This window comes from Castor canadensis, chromosome 16 (assembly GCF_047511655.1).
Source record: "Castor canadensis chromosome 16, mCasCan1.hap1v2, whole genome shotgun sequence".
NCBI classification, from domain to species: domain Eukaryota; kingdom Metazoa; phylum Chordata; class Mammalia; order Rodentia; family Castoridae; genus Castor; species Castor canadensis.
The window spans coordinates 6,763,916-6,784,525 of NC_133401.1; the positions used below are offsets into that span (position 1 = coordinate 6,763,916).

The window sequence follows — 20,610 nt, forward strand, 5'->3', positions numbered from 1 at the left end:
CCTTCCTTCCTCTGCCCTGCCTCCTGCTCCTCTCCTCCTCCCTGCCCTGCTCACTCCTTCTCATTCGGCTGGCTCCTCTCCCCCTCCCTCCCTCCACTCCCCCCTCACACCTTTCTCCTGGCTGCTCACAGACTACCAATCCCTGAGGATCGGAGGCCTCATCATCGCCGGGATCCTCTTCATTCTGGGCATCCTCATCATACTGAGTGAGTGACTGCACCTGCCCTGGCCCCGCCCCGGTCTCCGCCCCGGCCCCGCCTCCAACTCCGCCCACCCAGGCCCCGCCCCAGCCCGCCTCCAACTCCGCCCCTCCGGGCCCCGCCCCCTGCCCGTCCCGCTCCACCCCTCGCCAGGGCGAGCTGCAGCGTGAGCGCAGTGGGGTGCCCGTCTGGAGCGAATCTCAGCCTCTGTTTCCCCATCCTACCCCACAGGCAAGAGATGCCGGTGCAAGTTCAACCAGCAGCAGAGGTAAGAGGCCCCTCCCGTCCTCACTCGCCTCCTCCTGCTCTAGAGGGGCGAAGGGGGCGAGGCAGGAGGCGCACCCAACCTGCAGCCAGAAACCTGCAGGGAACACGTTTGAAGCATCTACTATGTGCCCTGTCCCAAGCGAGGTCCTGGGACCAAGCGATGAATACCCTGCCTGGCTGAGCACCCTCCCAGCGCGGGCGGGGACCGTGGGTTCCAACAGCCCTGGGTAAATTCACCAAGCGCGATAACGCCAAGAGCTGGGAAAGAGCGAGCCGCGGTGAATGAGATCACCTCACACGCGGCCCAGTTTAGCTTGGAGTCCTGTTCCTTGCGCCTTGATTCATCTTTAAACACAAATTTAAAGCCCAGTCGACATCCGAATAACTTCTCCCTGCTAAAACGACTGCAGATGTTATTATAAGTAATAGCTAATATGTACCGGTGTGTGCCATGGGCCAGAGGCTGTTTCCTTGCATATTATTTTATTTACCTCTCACCACACCTCTATGAGGTTGGTGCTCTTATAAACACCATTTTACAGATAAGGAAACTGAGGCACGGGGAAGTAAAGACATTTGCTCAAGATCAGTCACTGGAAGATGAGGGTTCTGGGTTTCCAACCAGGTTCTCTGATCCCGCTGATCGTCCCTCCCCCACTAACTTCAAATCCCTTCCCCAACATCCCTGGAGGAGCTTGCCATTGCCTACATGTACTCACTTAAGCTGCTGAGGGCTCCTCATTTTGGGCAGACCCGGAGCGTGCTCCCCCACTCCCATATTTGGACCGAGGTCCATCTGTGTGTGACATGGGACCGGGGCCGGCACCGAGGGGCTCCTAGAAGCCGCTGCCTCTCCTCCATCCCAAACTGGTCCCCCCCTCCCCGTCCTCCCTTCCCAGAACTGGGGAGCCTGATGAAGAGGAGGGAACTTTCCGCAGCTCCATCCGCCGTGAGTTTGGGGAGGCTGCGGGTGTTTGGGGGTGAGGGCTGGTTCCAAGAACCCCTTTCCTTGCACTCCTTCCTGGGGTCTAGAGAGAAGGGGGCTTGATCTGAAACCAGGGGTTGCGAGTTGCCCTGCCCTAAGGGGTGCCCCTCCTGACACCCCGACTCTCTGTGAACCCTGCAGGTCTGTCCACTCGCAGGCGGTAGAAACACCTGGCGCGATGGAACTCAGCCAGGCCCTGCAGCTCAGACTGAGCTGGGGGAGGAAAGGAACCAGGCAATGATAAGGGGGCGAAGTGCCAAGGTGGGAGAGTGGTGAGGAGGGCTTGAAGTCCGCCCTCGCCTCTCACCCTTTTCATCCCACAGATTCCCTTGGCTCCTGACGTCTCCCACCCACCACCTGCACTCCTATCGCCACCCCCACTGTCCCCTACCCCAGCCCTGCCCCGCGGTCTCCCCATGCCACCAATAAAACGTGCTTTTCTCTCTTGACAGCACTTTGTTGATCTCAGTCCCTGGGAGCGAAAGCCTGGGAGCCCCTTGGCCCCGGCAGGGGGCGCCCCCACCCTTGAGGAAGGGGCGGGGACGTCGGCAGTGGGCGGGGGCGGGGATGGGGGTGGCCTGGACGGGGGCGGGCTCCCCGGGCCCCCATTGGCTACAGGCCCCCCCCACACCAGGGCTCTCCCCCATCTCCCCCCCCACATCGGTTTGTCCTGCTTCCAGCTGCTGCAGCCGTGTCTTCGCTGCCTCAGCATTCAGCAGCCCCCCTGCTCTGGCTCAGCATGGCGACCCCAACCCAGACCCCCACAAACGGTGAGCATCACCTGGGGAGGGGATGCAGGGCGGGGCTCCAGGATCTAAGCTTAGGAGGGAGATTCCAGTACTGAAAAGGGCAGGGAGTAAGGAGGGGGTGTCTGCCCCTTCCATGGGCGGAGGCCCCCCTTACCGCATTCCTTGTCTTCCTTTGGGGTCTCTTGAACACCCACTGCCCTGCGCTGTCGTCCCAGTGCAGGACCTACGGTTAGAGTGGCAGTCCCGAGAGAAAGGATGCGCGGACAGGTTGCTATGGCAACCGGGTGGCTGGTCTAGCACAGTGGTGGTAGCAGACGGGAAGAGATGTGATTTGAAAACTGCCAGAGAGGTCTGGAAGACCCTGATGATTTCAGGACCCTCATGTGGGCCAGCACTCTTCTATGATGTTTGTTTCCTGAAATCCCTGACAGGCAGGTTCAGAGGTAAAGAAGAGAAAAAGATAGATGTGTGGTGGTGTGTGTGTGTGTGTGGGGGGTTTGACAAGAGATTGACTAAGAGGCCTGAAAGAGACAGAGAGAGAGACCAAGAGAGACAGGAGATCAGGAATCAGAGACAAAAAGACCCAGACATGATAGGAGTCTCCAAGAGATTCAGAGTGAGAAGGAGATGCAAAAAACAGTAGACAGAGATGCAGAGGAAGAGAAAAAACCAAGAGACACTGAGCAATAGAAGAGGGAGGGGGAAGCAGAGACAGAGATGGAGACAGAGAGGGAAAGAGGAGGGCACAGGGAAGGGAATAGAAGTGGGGGGAGCATGGGTGGCGCCGCACCACTGCAGTGAAACTCCATGGGTGGGAGAGGGGTGGTGAGACCCTCCTTCCTCACCCACATCCCCTATGCCTCCCAGTCCTAGAGGAGCACTTGGGTGTGCACCTAGAGGTCCCTCCTGCCCCCATCCAGCCCCACACCATTTACTTTTCACACCCATTAACCCAGATATGCACCCACTTAAATTCTCATCTTTACCCCTGCCACAGCCCCCTTTGCTGAGCATGGTTCTGCAGACGGGCAAGGGAAGGAACACTTTAAAGGAAGATGAGCAGGGCCAGGGTTTCCCGCACTAAGGACAGAAACAGGGATGCTGAGGAGCCTCTGGCAGTGACGGGAACCTCACTTCTACTCCGGTCTCTCCTTCCCTTCCCCCGCTTCCAGCAGGCAGGGGCTGCTGCACTGAGCTGTATCTGCAGCATCCAAAGCAGGGCGTTGGGGGTGGGGGCTGCAGAGGCTGGAAGCCACCCTAGGGAGAGGAGGAGGGCTGAACCAGCGGGTCTGGCGGGAGCCCAGGGCTTCTTTTCGCAGGGGTGGTGGTTAGCAGGATCGATGGGAGCAGACGGGCAGAGGTTGGAGGACAAATGCCTCGGCCCCCCTACTTCCAGTCACAGCACGACAGGGGACCGCAGGTCTTTGGAAATCCCGGGAGAGGAAAAGCATGTTGTGCATTGCAAGCTGCTTAAGGAAATGAATTAATGATTTGTTGGGGGAAAGAAGGGAAGGAGGTGAGGCGCTTCTCACCCTGCCAGAGAACGGGAGGGAGAATTAGGGGCGACAGAAGAAAGGTGACACGTGAGCACAAGGGGGCCTGGGTCCTTGTCACTGAGAGGGACTCTCAGTTTGGCCAGAAGCCAGTTCTGCAGGGGCAACACAGGGAGGTAGGAGAGAAGACAGAGTCACAATGGGCCCAACCCCAAGGTTCACACAGGACCCAGCCCAGAGTGGCGGGGCCATCACCTCTTAAGATGCCCCAGTTGCCATGGCAACCACCTCCTTCCTGATCTCTCCTTGGCAAGTGGCCAGGAGTAGTGCACATTCCTTCTGCCTTGTGGCTCCGCCCTTAGCCCAGCCACACCCTGAGGATCTGGACTGATGCCAGCAAGGACCAGCACAGGACCTTCTGCATGAATCCTCAGCACTAAGCGAGGAGCCCAGGAGGATTCTGGGACAGGAGCTTACCTGGGGCTCTTGACAGCTCCGGAGGAGGGTTTGTGGGAAAACCAGGAGACAACAGTGAGGGTAGTCCAATTTCTCCACCTTAGATGCAGCCCAGAAGGGTTCTCATTCATTCATTCATTCACTCATTTATTCTCCAATCCCAGAAAACTTCTTTAAGAGCCTTTCATAAATGTGGATCTTAGCAGCAGAGATGGGTGAAGCAAATCTACCACTGACTAGTGGGGGAGCAGAGCCAGCAAAGGGGACTCTAAGACTCTGTGTCACCAGCTTTTCAGTACCACCTTCAAGGTTTTTGTTCTATGTTCCCTGCACTGCTATTTAGTTAATATTTTTCCTTCTAAGGATTAACTTTAAAAAAAATTAATTAACTGGATTTTATTTTGCTATCCCAAGCAAAAACAATGAGTATTTTTTTGTCTTAAATTGAAGACAAGCATAAAAATAATCTTAAACATGTCACTTGACTTTTCTGTGTCCAGTGTTCCCCTTTTGTGGCATGCAAGGGGGTGAACACACACCTAGATCAGAGAGTTGCCACCAAGATTAAGTGTATACACAACTGGAAAGTGCTTATAAGAGAGCCTGGTAAGGGCCTATGCCAGCAATGCTAGATAAATAATAAAAGAGAAAACCCAGTGTCTCAAAATTCTACCTAGACTTTGTTGCCTGCTGAAGGCCTATTTTTCTCTTGGGTTAAGAGGGGAGATTGCTTGGCACCAGTGGCTCACACCAGTAATCCTGGCTACTTGGGAGACTGAAATTGGGAGAACCACAGTTCCAGGTCAGCCGGAGCAAAAACAAAAAAAATTCCTGAGACCCCCTCTCAACCAATGGCTGGGTGAGGTGGTATACACCTATCATCCTCAGCATATGGGAGACTGAGATCAGAAGAATCGAGCTTCCAGGCTAGCCCAGGCAAAAAAAAGTTCACGAAAGGGCTGGTGGAGTGGCTCAAGAGGTAGAGTGTCTGCCTAGCAACTGTGAGGCCCTAGGTTCAAACTCCAGTCCCACCAAAAAAAAAAAAAAAAAAAAAAACCAAAGAACAGTTACCACTCACAATTTCTCTCTCTTTCTCCTCTTCTCTCTTCTTCCCTCTCTCCCCTCCCTGAAAAAGAAAAAAAAAAAAAAAAAGAAGAAGACGCATTCAGAAGATCCCACCTAAATAGAAAAAAGCTGTGCATGGCAGTACACACCTATCATCCCAGCTTTGGTGAGAGGATTTCACCCACCAACTCAGGCTGGCCTAGGCAAAAAGTGAGACCTTATCCACAAAATAACCAGAGCAAAAAGAGCTGGAGGCGTGGCTCAAGTGGCAGATCACCTGCTTGGCAAATGAGAAGCCTGAGTTTAAATCCCAGTACCACCAAAAAACCCCACAAAAAAAACAACAAAAAAAACCCTGAAGAGATCCACAAGGGTCAGCAAATATGAAAGATATCAGGTTGAACAGAGACCTGGTAAGGGCAAACTTACATACGTGTGAATCGGGGCTATCCAGGGTCTTGCTTTGGGGCCACCTGTATCAGTCAGCTTAGGCTACATTTGCTTCAGTAACAAATAGCACCAAAAGTCTCCCCTGGATTGTGACCACTAGGGCTTATACATGCAGTCCACCACAGGCTGAATGAGGGCCTCCACTCCCTAAAGAAAACTAGGGCAGTCGTCATCTTGAATGTTCAGGACACCAGGCCAGAAGCAAAAAAACCTCTTGCATGAGCACTAAATCCTGCCTGGAAGGGACAATGACACTTTCACTCAGTTCATTGGCCAGAATTAGTCACAGTTCTACCCAGACTTCTTCTCTGATCCCAGAAGGACATAACCTGAAATCACCCTAGCACCCCTCCCTAGTGGTACAATTTGCAGACTCCAGCTCCAGACAAGGCAGCATGTGACAAGACCTGTCAGAGGAGGTAGAAGAAGGCCATTGGGGTGGACTTGTTTTTGTTTTTTTGTGTTTTTGGTTTTTTTTTTTTTTTTTTGCAGTACTGGGGTTTGAACTCAGGGCCTACACTTTGAGACACTCCACCAGCTCTTTTTGTAACAGGTTGTTTGAGATAGGGTCTCGTGAACTATTTTCCTGGACTGGCTTTGAACGGAGATCCTCCTGATCTCTGCCTCCTGAGTAGCTAAAATTACAGGCGTGAGCCACTGGCACCCAGCGAGGGTGGACTTCTTGAATGAGAAACTAAGCTCCTTCCCCTCTGTTCTCTCTCTTAGCTCTCAGACAGGGTCTCACTAAGTAGCCCAGGCTGACCTGGAGCTCGTGATCCTCCTGCCTCAGCATCCCGAGCGCCTGGATCATGTGTGTGTGCCACCACATCTGGCTTTCTGAGTTCGGGTTTGGGTCAGGGAGGCGGAAGATCAGAAAGACCAGGTTCACAGACACACACGTACCTCCTATCCACACGTGAGCACTGGGGAGTCTTTTAATGGATGAGTATGTTTCAGGTGGTACAAAAACATTCACACACACACACACCAGGAATGCTGTTACATTCAGGATTTTGAATCCTAAAATCGCTGGTGTCTTAGAAATCAGTGACTAGGATGTGAATCAGCTGCACTCCCTGGCCCGGCCTTGGTGACAGGGTGAGTGACTGAAGGAAGTGGTTACATCCGTGGCTGGCTCTCAGATGCCTGGGAGGTCTCAGGAGAAGCCAGTCCATCAGCGGGACTGGGGTCTTGTTAACAAAAACTTGTTACTGTTCTTCAGGGAATAAGTCCATAGCTTGCATCCGGCCTCCATAGGGTCTAGGACCAGGACTGCCATGTACGGTTGGGTAGCTAGAACACTGCACAGTATCAAGTGACAGAATGAGCGGGATTGCAATCCGTCCTGGGCAGCACGTTCGGGCCTGTGCTCTGTGAGGAGGCTGTACCATCCGCAAAGAAACCACGGGGCCAGTGATTCCATCTCGGTCCTCGAAAATGTTAAGCAACCCAGTGTTAAAATGTCTTCCCTCTGTCTCTGCCTTCCTTCCCACAGTTCCCGAGGAACCAGACCCATTTTTCTATGGTGAGTGTCAGGTTTTGTGAGGGGCACCCAGGGCTGGACAGAGGGGCCACTGCTGACACACAGGCCATGTGACCACGTGCATACGGCTCATGCCAGCTGGGGTGGGAAATAAGACGGTCTCCAGGTCTCTCTAAGCCACCTCAGGCCTCACTAGGACACTGGCCTGGTGCCCTGAGACCATCAGAGAGGCAGACGATGAAAAGCTTAATAGTGACTCTAAGGCCAGGTTGCTGGATTTTAACCGTGACTTACCCACTCTCTGGCTGTGTGGCTTTGGGCAACTGCTTTGCCTCTCTGGCCCCTTCTGTTATCACGGGGTAGTGATAGTCCACACCCACCAGGCCTGTGGGACAGATTTTCCTGAGTGATGCATCACTGATGCCCCCCAAGGCACTGAAACTCAAAGAAGTGAGTGGTGGCTCTAAGTTTTCTCTGAATATGCTTTTCTGTCTCCCATCTTTGCTCATTCTTGCTGTTGCTCAAATAGGCCAATTTCCTTCCCACCCCAGGGCCTTTGCACTTGCTGTCCCTTCTGCCAGGCACATTCTTCCCTTCCTCTCCAAGTAGTAGGTCAAGACTCTTTCCTTTCCTCCGGCCTCGGATCAAATATTGACTGCTAGATCGCTAGGACAGGCTCTCCCTGACTCCTCCCCCGCACCACACCCAGCCATGACTCGGATTTGGGATTTTTGCTTGTTCAGTTTGTTGCTGTCTCATCACGATATGAAAGTCAGCTGCCAGCCCCACCACGGGTGCAGAGTGGGAGCTCCACAAATTCCCATTTCTGCAAATGTTTATGGAGCCCGTGTTCCCTGCCAGGCACTTTGCCAGGTACTGTAGTGTGCCTCCTTGACCGTACACTCAGAGGAAGCAAGAAAGAGTCTCAAGGAAGTAAAATGAAAAGTATTTCTATGAGACGAGAACAAGGCTTACCAAGGAAAGTGAAGGAGGGAACAGAATTAAAAAGACCTAAGGACTGGCGGGGAAAATTCTAAATAGGATAGCCAGAGAAGGTTCCACTGATGATCAAAATGAAACCCGGAAGTTGCCATGTGGGTATTTAGAGGAAGGGCTTTCAGACAGAAGGAACGCAGTGCAAAGGCCCTGAGGCAGGGTAACACCCGGTAATACTGCAGAAAGACTCGATGGGGAGACTTGGGGTGGGCTGAGGCCTGAGAAGAGCGGAAGAGCAGATCACACAGGGCCTTGAGGGTGAGAGAGGGTGGGGGGGCGGCTGAGGTGCTTCCCGGCCTTGATGTCCCTCCCATCCTCCCTAGACTACGCCACAGTGCAGACCGTGGGCATGGTCCTGGCTACCGTAATGTTCCTTCTGGGCGTCATCATCATCGTCAGTAAGTGGGAGCTCCTGGGCACCGGCGGGTCCCATGGCTTTGTCCATGTCCTCACGTCCTCCTCCTGTCTGTCCCGATTCTGCTCTCTCTCCCTCTCTCTCTCCTCACAGGCAAGAAGGTGAAGTGCAGGAAGGCTGACTCCAGGTCTGAGAGGTCTGGCCACAGTGGGAGAGGAAAGGGGGTGGTGGGAGCAGCGGGGGGCCGGGGGTGCTCCCCTAACAGAGGGCTGTGGAACCTCTGACCTCCTCTCTCTTCTTTGCCCCCACAGCCCAACATGCAAATCCTGTAAGTCGGAGCTCCCCTCCTCAGGTGAGGGTGGTGCCCTGTGGCTCTGGGAGGGGGGGGACAGCCCAGAGAGTGAGGCCCCCCCAGATGGACGAGGACAATTCCATAGGAGGCTGAGCCCCTGCAGAGGGGAGATGCCCGGCCCCAGGGAGCAGTGGGACTCCAGAGGTCCTAAGAGCCCACAAAGATTCCCGAAAACAAATGTCCCTCTAAAATGGGGTGTGAACTCATTTCCCAGAGGAGAAAGTCACAGCCCCAAAGGAGTGGGGTGGGTATGGGATCGGGGACTTCCCCAGCAGGAGGGAAGGAAGCCAGCCCTAAGGAAGAGGAGGGTAGACAGCTTGCTTCCCAGACGTCAGGTTCAGCTGGGTGGACCCAGGGTGAAGGACTGAGGAAAAGGAAGGAAGGGAAGGGGAAGGGGGGGAGGAGAAGGAAAGGAAACAGGCGAAGAAGCGAGAGCAGGTTTCTGAGCACTTGCATTCAGATAGCACAAAGCTGCATAGAATGCAGATGTAAAAATTCACGTTAGAAAAAGAAATCTGTGGGAACAGAGGCAGTAAGAGGCTGCAGGAGAAAGCCACGCAGGTGGGAGAGGAAAAGGGGGGGAGAGGATGGAGGGTCCAAGGGCGCAGAGGAGGAAGGAAGGGGAAGTAAGAAGAGATGAAGAGGAGCCTGATGGAGGTGTTGGGCAGAAGGTGGGGGGAGTGGGTGCAGGTGGATGGAAGAGAAGAGGTGGAGAGTTCAAGGTGTGGAGTGGGCGACCTGCAATTGTGACCCCTTGGGGGGGTGTTCATTTTAATTATGTAAAAATATCTTGACCTGTTTTTAGTGCAATTGCATCCTTTCCAGGGACCTTAGGGAAAAAAAAAATTAGAGACGGAACTCTGCGTCTTATAAAATTCATATAAATAAAAAAGAGGGGCTGAAGCGTGGCTCAAGTGGTAAAGCCCCCGCCTAGAAGGAAGGAAGCCCTGAGTTCAAACCCCAGTACAGCCGAAGGAGGGACTCGAAAGACTTAATTTGGGAGGCATTGGGTGGGGAGTTTCATGTTTTGTTTCATGTCCTCTTAGGCAGTGTACTTTGTGGGTGCATGGGGTATATGAATGGGGGCTTGGCCCTGTCACCTGGGCACAATTTAAGAGTGATGAATTCTGACCTCATTCAGTTGAATGAGGGGGACATGGTGGGGGAGGCTTCCTGTTGGACGTTCAGGCTGCAGGATATAGGGTAGGAGTGAGGATGTAGGAGGAGATTAGGTGGGGGGAGCGGCATTGCCCTTTTGGCAGGGAGACCCCAAGAAAAGCTCAGGTGGGCCTTGGGGTGCCCCATCCCAGCTGTGTTCCTCCCCACAGCACTTGTGGGGCAGACAGCAGCCGCAAAGGTGCCCTTCCCCCCTCCCCCATAGGGACCATAGGGAGGAGTGCCAGGAGAGCTCTCCAGTGGTGGCTCGCGGGTGACAGTCCCCGGGGTTTGTCTTCCCTGGTGACTGGGGACCAGAACCCACTGGCTATGGGGAGGGAGCCACTTCCACCCTTGCGATCGCTAACAACCTCCCCCTCCCCACTCTGTCCCCAGCCCCTGGCGGCGGCGGCGTGTAAGACAAGCCCGAGCCTCTCCACGGCTGTCCCTGCCTGGGCGCGGGAGCCTGAGGACCGGGTGAAGGCGGTGGGGACCCCAGCCTTGCGCCGGGGAGCGCTCCCCCGAATGAGCCGCCCCACCCACCCCCAAGGCTGGAGCCGCTGCGTCCCGCTGTCCCTCCCCAGGCCTTGGCTATGACGATCCCCCAAAGAGCCTGTCTGCATCCCAGACCCAGGGACTCGGGCCTCCAGCTCCTGGGGTCCCGGAGCCCACCCAGCACCCCCAGGATCCCGTGTACGGCTCCCCTGCACCTCCTGGCGGCCCGGAAGGTCCGTCCCCTGCCCCCCTCGGTGTCCACGTCTTGAGCTTAATAAATGTGCATTTGGTTTTCCCCCGTTCTATCCGTGTGTTCTCATCTGTGGGCGCACGGGGTGTGGGGGGGGGTGGCTGCAGGACTGAGCCTGGGGTGGCTGTCCCCTGCGTGCCTACACGTGTCCCCCTCCTTCTCCTCCTCCCCTCTGTCACACGCTCCCCGCCACACCTCCGGCAGGACCTTCCCTTCTTCCTCATCCTTGTCCCCGGTCTCCATCCCCCGCCCCCCCCCCGAGGCCGGTGGGTGGAGGCCCCCGGCCTCCCCCTCCTGCTCTCACCCCGCCAGGAAACCCGAGAGGAAATGACTGGGCCGCCTGGGTCCCCGCCCGCGCGCTCTCCTGGCCACACCCTCCGCCCGGACACCGCGCGCGGCCGCGGTCCTCTGCCCCGGGGCTGCCAGCTCGCGACCCCCGGCTCTGCCGTAAGTCCGCGCGGTCCCCATCTCCGCCCGCCACCCCGGGCACCAACGCGCGCGCAGGTGGCCGCGCCCGGCCTCTGGTCCTCGCGTGCCGAGCCGCTTGTCCCGCCTCCCCGCGTGGCTGCCACCCGGGCGCCCCTCCTGCCTCAGTCTCCCCAGCGCGCCCCATCCGCCCGCCTGGGCCCCGTGCCGGCGCCGCGGCGAGCGCACCGCTCACTTTTTCCTTTGCGCGGCGGGCATTACTCACCCCTGCTCTCCCGCCCTGAATGACTGCCTGACTGACTAACTGACTGACTGACTGAGCCCACGGCCCTCCTCTGCTCTCACCAGGTCCCCCCAGGAGCCAGAGAGGCTTCTGCTTCAGGGGGCCCCTGGGCCTTGCTTCTCTTGGGAGGGGACACGCTGGCCGGATGCTTCTCCTTGGAGGGAGGGAGGAAGTGGCTGGGAACTCCCACCTCTGAGACGCTCGGCCGGCCCCCAAAGGCAGGATCAGCCCTGGAGGTGGTTTTTGGAGCCAGGGGTGTCTGCTGCAGGGAGGGATGGGCTGCTGCGGGATCCCAGGGGATTGGGTTGGGGGTGCTCCAGGCCATGCCTCACTGACCGCACACCCCACTCACCCCACAGATGTCGCCCTCTGGTCGCCTGTGTCTTCTCACTCTCCTTGGCCTGATTCTGCCCAGCAGAGGTAAGACCCCGTCCCCTGGCCCCAGTGGGTAGCTGAGCTGGGTGGGTGGCGGTAAGTTTGGATGTTCTGGTCTGTTTCCCCGGTGGAGCTGGCACCAGGAAGTGAGGGTCCCTAGGCAGGTTCTGGGTAACACCCACTTTGGACACCTCAGACCTGGGTGGCCGCTTCCAAAGAGTCTGGCCAGAGCCTGTCCTGCTGAGCACCCTCAGCCTCACCTCCAAGAAGAACTGACTCAGTTTGATTTGGCCAGGAGATGGGTGTCAGTTTTCTATGTGGCAGCCAGGAAACCCTCGGCTCCCAGCAAAGCTGGATCTTCTCGCAGAATATGGTTATGCAAAGGGACCAAGCTGGGATGGGAGAAGTGCTTCTCAAAGGTGGCAGCTGTGGGGGGCACGTGCGGTGCCCCTCCCAGGCAAGCACCTGAGCTTAGCTCTACTCTATTACCTGTTGTTGTGCCCATTTTGTGGATGGGGAAACTTAGGCTCAGCCAAGGGAAGTGCCACGTGCCAATGGCAAGTGAGTGGAGAAAGTGGGATTAAAAACATCCTGCCTCCCCCAGAACCCAGGGCAGGTGCCTGTTCCTCTTTGATTTTCATGTGGTTTTCATTCATTGGACAAGAGTCTGTCAACCATTCACTCTATGTTCCACCTTTCTGTGCCCTGAAGGGACAGTGAAGGCAGCAGAGCCCACTCTTGTGGGGCAAAGACAGAACCATCCTGTAAATGATGGAGTGGTCAGAGCCCTGGGGGAAACAGAGGAGGGCAGCGAGGGTGCCCTAAATAAGTGCAGTGGGGGAACTTCACCAAGAAGGTGACTTTTGAGGACACCTGAAGAGGAGGGACTGAGTTGTGTGGTGTCTGGGGATGGGTGTTGTCTGGGAGGCTGGGTTGGCAGGGAGCAGGAGCAGAGTTGGAAGAGGAGAGACCAGAGACAGAGGGGACCACAGAGAGGGGGACTTGTGGACCTGGCGAGAGCCTGGCTTTCACCTGGAGTGCAGTGCAGGCTGTGACCTGGGAGGACCCAGGACCTGTGCACAGGCTCCCTCAGCTGCCTTGGGGACAGACTGTGGAGGCAGAGATGGGAGCAGGAGGCCAGGAGGAGGCTGCTGGGACATCTGGGTGGGAGGGGACAGAGGCTGGGGTAGGGTAAGGACAGTGAATGTGATGTGTCCACGCCATGAAGGGGACCCAGTTACTATCCCCACTTTGCATCCAAGGCAGCTGAGGCTCAGAGAGGAGACTTCGATCGTTTCAGGTCACACGCTGGGAGCAGAATGTGGCACCAGGGCCCTGGCCACTAGACCATCACACAGAATCTCGTGGGGAGAGGGGCCTGGCTTAAAACACTTCTGAGTCACCAGTGGATACAGCCAGAGCTGACCAGTTCCATTAGTAGACAGGAGCTCTAGAGTTGCCCCTTAGTTTGGGCAGGGGGGTGGACTGAAGATGGGAGAAGGGGACCAGGGCTCCTTCCTGACTTCTCATCCTTGATTCTACAGGACAGACATTGGAAGAGACCACATCCAGTTCCACAGCAAACTCAACTACTGTAGACACTCATGTGGCCATGCAAGTTCCAGATGAGGGAAGAGGGACAGGTCTGTCAAGATCCATCTTTGCAGATAACAACAGCAACAAACTGAACAGAGATTTATGGATTTGTGTAACTAAAAGTTCAGGAATAGAGCTTCAGGCATGGCTTGATCTAGGTGCTCAAGTGCTGCTGTCAGGGACCTGTCTTTATCTCTTGGCTCTGTTTTCTCTTTGGTGGCGTCCTCTTCAGTCAGTTTCTCTCTCAGGCCCCTATAGGCCTGCTAGGATTCCAAAGGTATTCAGGGAACTCCTGTATCTTCATAGCAGGACTTCTCAGAGCCTTGACAAAGCTGATCTGGGGCAAGCACCCCCAAGCCAGAGCATTTTGGGAACCTCTATTGTCCTGCTCCCTTTACAGTGCTGGCTCTAGGAAGTGGAACTCTGGATGTTTCTTTTGTGAACATCTTCTTACTGATAGGAAAGGAGCCTTTTGGTTGCAAAATACAGGACACCCAACTTAAAAAAATGATTTATTGGTTATGTAAATTCTGTAAAATCAGGAGCTGGCAGCTTCAGGCACAGCTGGATCAAGGAGCTGAATCAAGGAGTCGTCTGAAACACTCCCTCTCTTGGCTCTGTTGTGTTCATTGCCTTTTTCTTTCTTGGTGGCAAAGATGGTGCCATTGTTCAACAGCTAGAGAATGTCCCTTTGCCATTAACTCCAGCCCAAGACCTAGAATTGACTGTCATTGGCCCAGCCAGGGTCTTAACAAGTGAGAGGTTGGAAAATGCACTGCTCTGATTGGTCAGACCTTAGTCTTCTGCCCCACCCTGAAGCTGGAGAAAGGGCTTGGCCCTTTATAAACCATTCAGACCAAGTCAGGGTGGGGTGGTTCCCTGGGGATGAGTAAGTTTATGTCACCAGAAGGTACGAAAAAGGGGCTGAGTGAGATGAAGGCAACAGGTGGCCTCTAATGCCTGTCCGATGACCCCTACTCAGGGGGCCAGGCCTGTAGCTTAGACCAGTCCCAGGCTGACAGGCATGCACGGTTGCCCAGTCTGTGTACTGCACCACCCCCTCAGGCCGTGTTATTCCTTTTGTTGATCGTTACAATTACTCTAGTTTTCCAGGAGTGGAAGGAAAGCATCTTGTTCTCACAGAATCAATGGAAACCGTTTTACAACAGATGGAAATAGTGTCTGGGGAAAGGGAGCGTGTCTGTTCTGCACCAAAGTGCCCCTCTGGAGTGGGGGGTAGTCTCTGTGCCCCATTTCCCATGTACAGTAACAAGTTCACATCTCCAACTTAATTTGCTCTGAGTCTGCTTTCCAGTGAGGCTCTGTGTCCCTGTTATGTGCGACAGAAATCCAACAGGACCTGCGGGTCATAGAGGTGCAGTTCCAGGGCTGGACACGCTGGGCCCAGAGTCCCCAACCTCCTCCCTCTCTGCTTCTCTCTCCTGGGACTCCTCTGTCCCCTGTGAGGCCGTGGCTCCTCTTGTCCCAGCTCCAAGCTCCCTGGCTTCCCCTTGACCTCTTGGTCTGCTCTGATGGCCATACCAAGTACCTCCGGCTGGGGGCTTAGGAACAGGAAGATGTTTCTCAAAGACCGGAAGCGCAAGCTGGGGGGTCAGGGCGGGTGGCTCTCCTTGGGTTGCAGGCGCCCCTCCCGACTGTCCTCGGGGGGGGGTTGGAAGCAAGCAGTTGTCTGGGCTGTTCTTGGAAGGGCATTCATGCCATCATGAAGACCCCACCCATATGACCTCATGGAGCCCAGTTACCTCCCAGTGGCCTCACCCAGTGGGTGCCAGTATGGGGGGACACAATTTAGTCCATGGTACCCAATTTTCTCTCCAAATCCCCACTTGGGGTTTGAAAGGTCGGGGTGACACACTCTCCCTTGTTGCTTGGTTTATATCTGGGGGAGGGGATGGACTGGGAAAGGGGGAGCGATTTCTAGATGGGCAAAGAGCCAAGTAGACTTTGTCAACAACCCTTGAGATGGAGTCCTGTGCCAGGCTGTTTTGAGTCATTCCAGCCTGGGGACCTCCATGGCCGGTGGGAGCTGCTGTTACCTGCATTTTACAGGGAAGGGAACTGAGGCCCAGAGAGGTTACTCAACTTGATTTAGGCCACACAGCCCAAGGTGGCAGCACTGCAACTTGTGTCCAGACCCTCAGCTCCAGGGTGTGTGAAATCCACCCACCTCCACGGTTGTCCTTTGCCTTTTCTGTCATTTCTGTTCCTGCCTCTGGACAAGGCTTTCTTGAACACCTCCCGATTCTTGGGTGTTGGGTCATATGTAAGGGGTGAGGCCCAGGGAGAGGTCTGTGGAACTTGGGTTCACAAAGTAGGTGCTTTGCAGGCGCGGGCCTCTTTCTGAATAAAGGGAACTTGCTGTTGTTTCGGCGTCCACGTGTTTTGCACAAGTATGTCCAGGTGGGGGACTGGGCCTGGGTCCTGGATGTACTAATGGAATATGAATGGGGTGTCAGTGGGGGCTGGGAAGCTGGTCTACACTGGGGTGTGAGCCATGCTTGTGCTGGGGGTGGAGGCGTTGCCTCACCCTGCACCCCAGAAGCACAGGTGTTGGGGAATTTGTTCCTCCCAGCCCCACGCTCACAGCCATGTCCTTATTTCTGCTCCTTGGCCCCCTCCTGCTCTCCCCGACTTCTGGCCACTCTCTCTGCCGTCCCTCTGAAGGCACCACGACGTTCCCCGAGAGACAAACCCCGAGCAAAAACGTCAGGATGGAACCCCAGACCCCAGACCCACCTGGTCAGTATCTCCTTTCCCAGCCTTAAAATGCGTGGTTTTCTACTCGTGGAGCCCCCAGCACAGAGAAGCCCTCAGCACACACGTGCTTCCAGCCTGGTGGAGGGAAGGGACGTGGTGATGTCACCAGCACGAGGCTGCACACAACTGTGTCAGAACACAGTGGCTAAAAATGGTCTTCAGGGTTTTTTCTGTTTGGTTTGCAGTACTAGAACTTGAACTCAGGGCCTATACCTTGAGCCCCTCCACCAGCCGTTTTCGTAATGGGCTTTTTCGAGATAGTGTCTCGTGAACTATTTGCCTGGGTTGGCCTCGAACTGTGATGCTCCTGATCTCTGCCTCTTGAGTAGCTAGGATTACAGGTGTTAGCCATCAGTGCCCGGCTCCCTAGCCCATTTTTTGCTTTATTTTTCAGGTAGTTTTTGCCCAGCCATGCCTGGCTTGTTTTGTTAAGATGGGAGTCTCACTTTTTACCAGGGCTGGCCTGAAACAGCTATCCTCCTGATGGAGCTCCAACTCCAGAGTCACTGGGGTCACAAGCATGAGTCACCATGCCTGGTCATTGATTTTGAGCTCTCGGTCCTGTGATTTGAAATGCAGGCTGGGCTCTGCTGGGTGGTTCTTCTGGTCTCACTGGCCTTGCTCAGGCACCTGAGATCAGTGGTGGGACAGCAGGAGTTTTGTTCCTAGAGTCACCCTGATTCTTCCCCTAGTGACCTTGTCTTCTCCCTGCCCACTCGGCCCCAATGAATGAACGGAAAGGACATTGCATGTCATCGCCTCCCCCACCAGGAGAGCCCATTCATCATCCATGCCAATTAGTTCCCATAGGTGCCAGGCACCATCCCAGGTGCCAGGCATACAGCCGGGAACAACACAGATGGAATCTCTAGGCCGTACCTTTGTGGAACCAACATTCTAGTGTGGGGGGATACAACAAATGGTAATTGGAGTACTTATGTATGAGGTGGCTTTACCTTGCTGTCAAGGAAAATAAAGCAGGGTCATGGTTAAAGAATGATGGAGGAGTAGCCCATGCAGGACCAGGGAAGGCCTTCCTTAGAAGGAAGTAATGGAGGGAGCCACTGTCTAGGGAAGAGAAGGTGTCTGATGCGTCCAACAGCAGGGAGGCCAGTGGTGTGGTGAGTGGGAAAAGTAAGATAAAGTCCAAGAGGTGATGGGAGCCAGACTGAAACCCCATGAAGACTTTGGGTGTGTTCTAAGAGCAGAAAGGCTAAGACCCAGGTGTCCCTGTTCCCAGATTGTCACTCACTTTTTTACTCCACAAACCTCTGCGGAACTCTGATGAGTGCCTTGTTCATCTCCTTAGGTTCCAATGAGGACAACCCCTTCTTCTATGGTAAGGTGCCCATGGGAAGAGGTGGGAGGAAGGGTGAAGGCTGCCTGACCTGACACCTGTATTTCTCTCTACAGACGAGACCACTCTCCGGAGACGGGGGCTGCTGGTGGCGGCTGTGTTGTTCATCACAGGCATTGTCATACTCACAAGTGAGCATGGGATTTGGGTGGGGAGGGAACCAGGACCAGGAGAGAGAGCCCTGGGCTTGCAGAGTGCCTGCAGGCCAGGTTCCTGAAACCCCTGGGCAAGGCTGCTGTAAGCCAGGGGCATCTGTTAGCAGCATGTCCAGTGTTCAGAGGTGCCAGCCAGTGACCACTGTGTTTATTCAGCCTGACCTCTGCTGCTTGGGGGTGTTGACAGGGCTCAGCTAGGCAGTTCTTCTGATGCAGGTGGATTTGCGCATGGGTGCTTCTGGGTACCTTGCTCCTCACCTGATGGTTCTATCCTCCCCAAGTGTAGCCTGGGCTTGTTCATGGATGGTGCCCAGGTAAGAGGGACAGGGACTGAAACAAAGTGTGTAGGCTCAGAAAGGGCCACTAACACTCTATTGAACAAAGTGAGTCACCAGGCTCAGCTTCATTTCAAAGGTTTGAAAACAGACTTCAGTTTTGTTTTGTTTTTTTCTTTTTCTGAGACAAGGTTTTACTTTGCATCCCAGGCTGGCCTTGAACTCACAATCCTTTTGCTTCCACTTCCCTAGTGCTGGTATTACTGGTGTGGACCACCATGCCCGGCTTTGGCTTCATCTCTTGATGGGAGGAGGGGTAAATTCACAGTGCAAGGGTCAAGGGCACTGACAGGGAAGGGAGAGAATCACAGCCATTTTGGTAGTCAACACACCACACCAGGGTCATGAGCTCCCTGTGCCCAGACCTTGCAGGAATGAGGGGTAACCGAGACCGGGGGTGGGGAGGTGAACGAGTGTCAGATGCCCCTCTAGATGGAGCAAGACTAGGGCCTGGCACTGCAGAGTCGAGTCTTCCAAGAGGGTATTGTTCGTGTAAAATCTCTCCTAGGAGACTGCCAAGTGAGTCAAGGTTGTGCAGCTGCAGGGAGACCCTCGGAGGAGTAATGAGAACGTTTAATAGAAGGATAGATGCGTCCGTTCTCTGTTGCCATCACAAAATACCTGAGTCTGGGTACTTATGAAGAGAAGAGGTTTATTTCCCTTTCGGAAGCTGAAAGTCCCAGATGGGTGGACCCACTGGTTTGGCCTCTGTTGAGGGTTGCCTTGGCCATGGTGGAAAGCATCATGGCAGAATGAATTAGGACAGGGCGGGGTGGAGAGAGAAAGAGACGGACAGACAGAGTCAGAGTGACAGGCAGATCACATGACAACACAGGAAGTGAGAGCAGAGAGGGGCCAGTCTTGATCTTTTTTGTAACAACTCACTCTCATGAGAATTAACGCTCTCAGAGAGACCAGCATTAATCCCTTCCCAGGTCAGTGCTCCCACTGGCCTAGTTATCTCCCACCAGGCCCCCCTGTCTACACTGAGGTCCAAACTTCCGTCACATGAACCTTGTAGGGAACACAGTCAAACCATGTTGGAAGCATAGCAAGGGACTTCTGCAAGGGCACGAGCAGGGTGACAGGACAGCAGAGTGGATGGGGATGGATATTTGGCAGCCAAGGAAGGACAAGAGTGAGAGGAGCACCTTCTGAAGAGGTGAAACCAGAACTGATTCCTGATGATGAAGAAAAAAGAAAAAGAATTTAAAAAAGGCAGAGGGAACAGCAAGTGCAGAGGCCCAGGGGCAGGACTGAGCTGAGCCTGTTGGAAGCTGGGACAGAGGAGATCAGGAAGAGTAGGAGAGGAAGCTGGAGAGGCAGCTGGATGGCTCTTGCCCCAAGTTCCCTGTGGCTTCTACTGTTTTCTCCTTTCCCATCCCCCACCTCACTCTGATCCAGGTCTCAGCCTTACTCTGTTTCTTGAGCCCATCTCTGCCCTTCTACCTCAGGCCCTTTACACTAACTGCTTCCTCTGCTTGGAACACCTTATTTTCACAGAACCCCTCCTCACCTCCTTCAGGTCTTGGCTTCAATGTCACCTCTTCCCTGAGGACTCCTCCAGTCATCTCCACGAGGGTATCCCCACTCCCAGGCCTCCTTAACTCTTCCTTATCTTTATTTTTCTTCATAGCACTTTTCATTGCATGTACATTTGACATTTGCTTTTCTTCTTTGGTGTCCCTTCCTAGAAAGGTAAGGCCTTAGGACAGGGATTTTTTTCTTGTTTCCCTCTGTTTTCAATGCCCAAGTTGGTGCCTGGCATATGGAAGGTGCACAATAAATGTGCCCTGACTGAATGAATCAGTAGTACACAAAAGAGCCTGAGATTCCCAGGGCTCGTCCTGGGCACCTGTGGGAACTCCTGCCCCAGGGCCCTTGCACAGCTGCTCTAGTGCAAGTTTCTCAGTCACGTGTTTATGATGTCACCTGGGAGCTTCACAGCCTCAGAGCCTACACAGTAATCAACACTTCCAACTCACGCGGGAACCATTTTCTTCCCTCACAGGTGGCAAGTGTAGGCAGTGGTCCCGATGCTGCTGGAGTCCACGCAGGTGAGTCCATCAGAAGTGCGGGTCAACAACCGAGTGGTCACCCCAAGATCGAGGCCCGCTGACTTACCATCCAACCTCCTCCCTCCCCTCCAAGAGCCTACAGAGTGGTCAACACAAGAAGCCCTGAGCGGGAAGACCCGGGCATGGGGAGCCAGACCTGTGGCTGATGACCTTGTCAGCCTCCCCGAGCTCCAGACAGTGTTCAGCCCCTGGGCATTGGCTCTCGCATTGTCCACCTGCTCAGCCAAAAAAGTAAAGCCCTATGTGGTCCTTCCCCATGGCCTCTGTGCGTCCATGACAGGCAGGAGGACAGGCTGGGCCCTGGGGGAGCCACAGAACCAAATCCAAGGTGAGGGGATGACTGTGGTCAGCTTAAGAGTCACCAAGCAATGCTGCCCTCAGGCAGTGGAAGACCCCTGGCCTGGCCCTGGTGCAGCCTGGCACCAGCCCACAGTGACTCCCTTCCTTCACACCACAAGTCCCTCTGCCCCTCAAGG

At 54.9% G+C, this 20,610-nt stretch overlaps 4 protein-coding genes across 8 annotated transcripts in view; 3 read left to right on the forward strand and 1 right to left on the reverse strand.

Annotated features, from left to right (window-relative positions):
- The window catches only part of Fxyd1 (FXYD domain containing ion transport regulator 1), a 3,948-nt gene extending 2,047 nt beyond the window's left edge, over window positions 1–1,901 (forward strand). For 2 of the 3 annotated variants that reach the window (XM_020180139.2, XM_020180138.2), the window contains exons 4-7: window positions 132–206; window positions 432–468; window positions 1,367–1,416; window positions 1,594–1,901. In XM_020180139.2, the coding sequence (XP_020035728.1) occupies window positions 132–206; window positions 432–468; window positions 1,367–1,416; window positions 1,594–1,616 (185 nt within the window). In that variant the 3' untranslated portion in view covers window positions 1,617–1,901. The remainder of the gene's footprint in view (window positions 1–131; window positions 207–431; window positions 469–1,366; window positions 1,417–1,593) is intronic. The other variant, XR_012442774.1, reaches the window with a different exon arrangement.
- The window catches only part of Lgi4 (leucine rich repeat LGI family member 4), a 22,471-nt gene extending 13,775 nt beyond the window's left edge, over window positions 1–8,696 (reverse strand). Inside the window, exons 1-3 of one of the 2 annotated variants that reach the window (XM_074058420.1) lie at window positions 7,443–8,696; window positions 5,229–5,276; window positions 2,356–4,249 (exon numbers count right to left, since the gene is read on the reverse strand). In XM_074058420.1, coding sequence (XP_073914521.1) covers window positions 2,356–2,360 — 5 coding nt within the window. In that variant the 5' untranslated portion in view covers window positions 2,361–4,249; window positions 5,229–5,276; window positions 7,443–8,696. Of the gene's footprint in view, window positions 1–2,355; window positions 4,451–5,228; window positions 5,277–7,442 lie in introns of those variants that run through there. The other variant, XM_074058418.1, reaches the window with a different exon arrangement.
- Window positions 1,594–10,804, forward strand: Fxyd7 (FXYD domain containing ion transport regulator 7). Of its 2 annotated transcripts, none has more exons than XM_074058424.1 (7): window positions 1,594–1,713; window positions 2,133–2,222; window positions 7,161–7,190; window positions 8,468–8,542; window positions 8,653–8,695; window positions 8,811–8,851; window positions 10,403–10,804. In XM_074058424.1, exons 2-7 carry the CDS (start codon window positions 2,192–2,194, stop codon window positions 10,423–10,425), a joined length of 243 nt encoding a protein of 80 aa, XP_073914525.1. In that variant the 5' UTR covers window positions 1,594–1,713; window positions 2,133–2,191; the 3' UTR covers window positions 10,426–10,804. The 2 variants fall into 2 exon arrangements, with proteins under 2 accessions (XP_073914525.1, XP_073914526.1); XM_074058425.1 differs by having other exon boundaries at window positions 8,653–8,686.
- Window positions 10,543–20,387, forward strand: Fxyd5 (FXYD domain containing ion transport regulator 5). The gene is made up of 8 exons (XM_074058421.1): window positions 10,543–11,198; window positions 11,820–11,880; window positions 13,380–13,478; window positions 16,117–16,191; window positions 17,519–17,548; window positions 17,623–17,697; window positions 20,068–20,113; window positions 20,208–20,387. The coding sequence occupies exons 1-8, from the start codon at window positions 11,079–11,081 to the stop codon at window positions 20,278–20,280; spliced, it is 579 nt and encodes a 192-aa protein (XP_073914522.1). The 5' UTR covers window positions 10,543–11,078; the 3' UTR covers window positions 20,281–20,387.
- The last annotated feature ends 223 nt before the right edge of the window (window positions 20,388–20,610 follow it).

Coding starts and splice junctions, on each gene's coding strand:
- Fxyd7 (XM_074058424.1), top strand. CDS start 2,192: ATGGCGACCCCAACCCAGACCCCCACAAACG. Junction 8,543..8,652: donor GGGCGTCATCATCATCGTCA/GTAAGTGGGAGC, acceptor CTCTCCTCACAG/GCAAGAAGGTGAAGTGCAGG. Junction 8,696..8,810: donor GCTGACTCCAGGTCTGAGAG/GTCTGGCCACAG, acceptor TTGCCCCCACAG/CCCAACATGCAAATCCTGTA.
- Fxyd5 (XM_074058421.1), top strand. CDS start 11,079: ATGACTGGGCCGCCTGGGTCCCCGCCCGCGCGCTCTCCTGGCCACACC. Junction 16,192..17,518: donor CCAGACCCCAGACCCACCTG/GTCAGTATCTCC, acceptor TCATCTCCTTAG/GTTCCAATGAGGACAACCCC. Junction 17,698..20,067: donor AGGCATTGTCATACTCACAA/GTGAGCATGGGA, acceptor CTTCCCTCACAG/GTGGCAAGTGTAGGCAGTGG.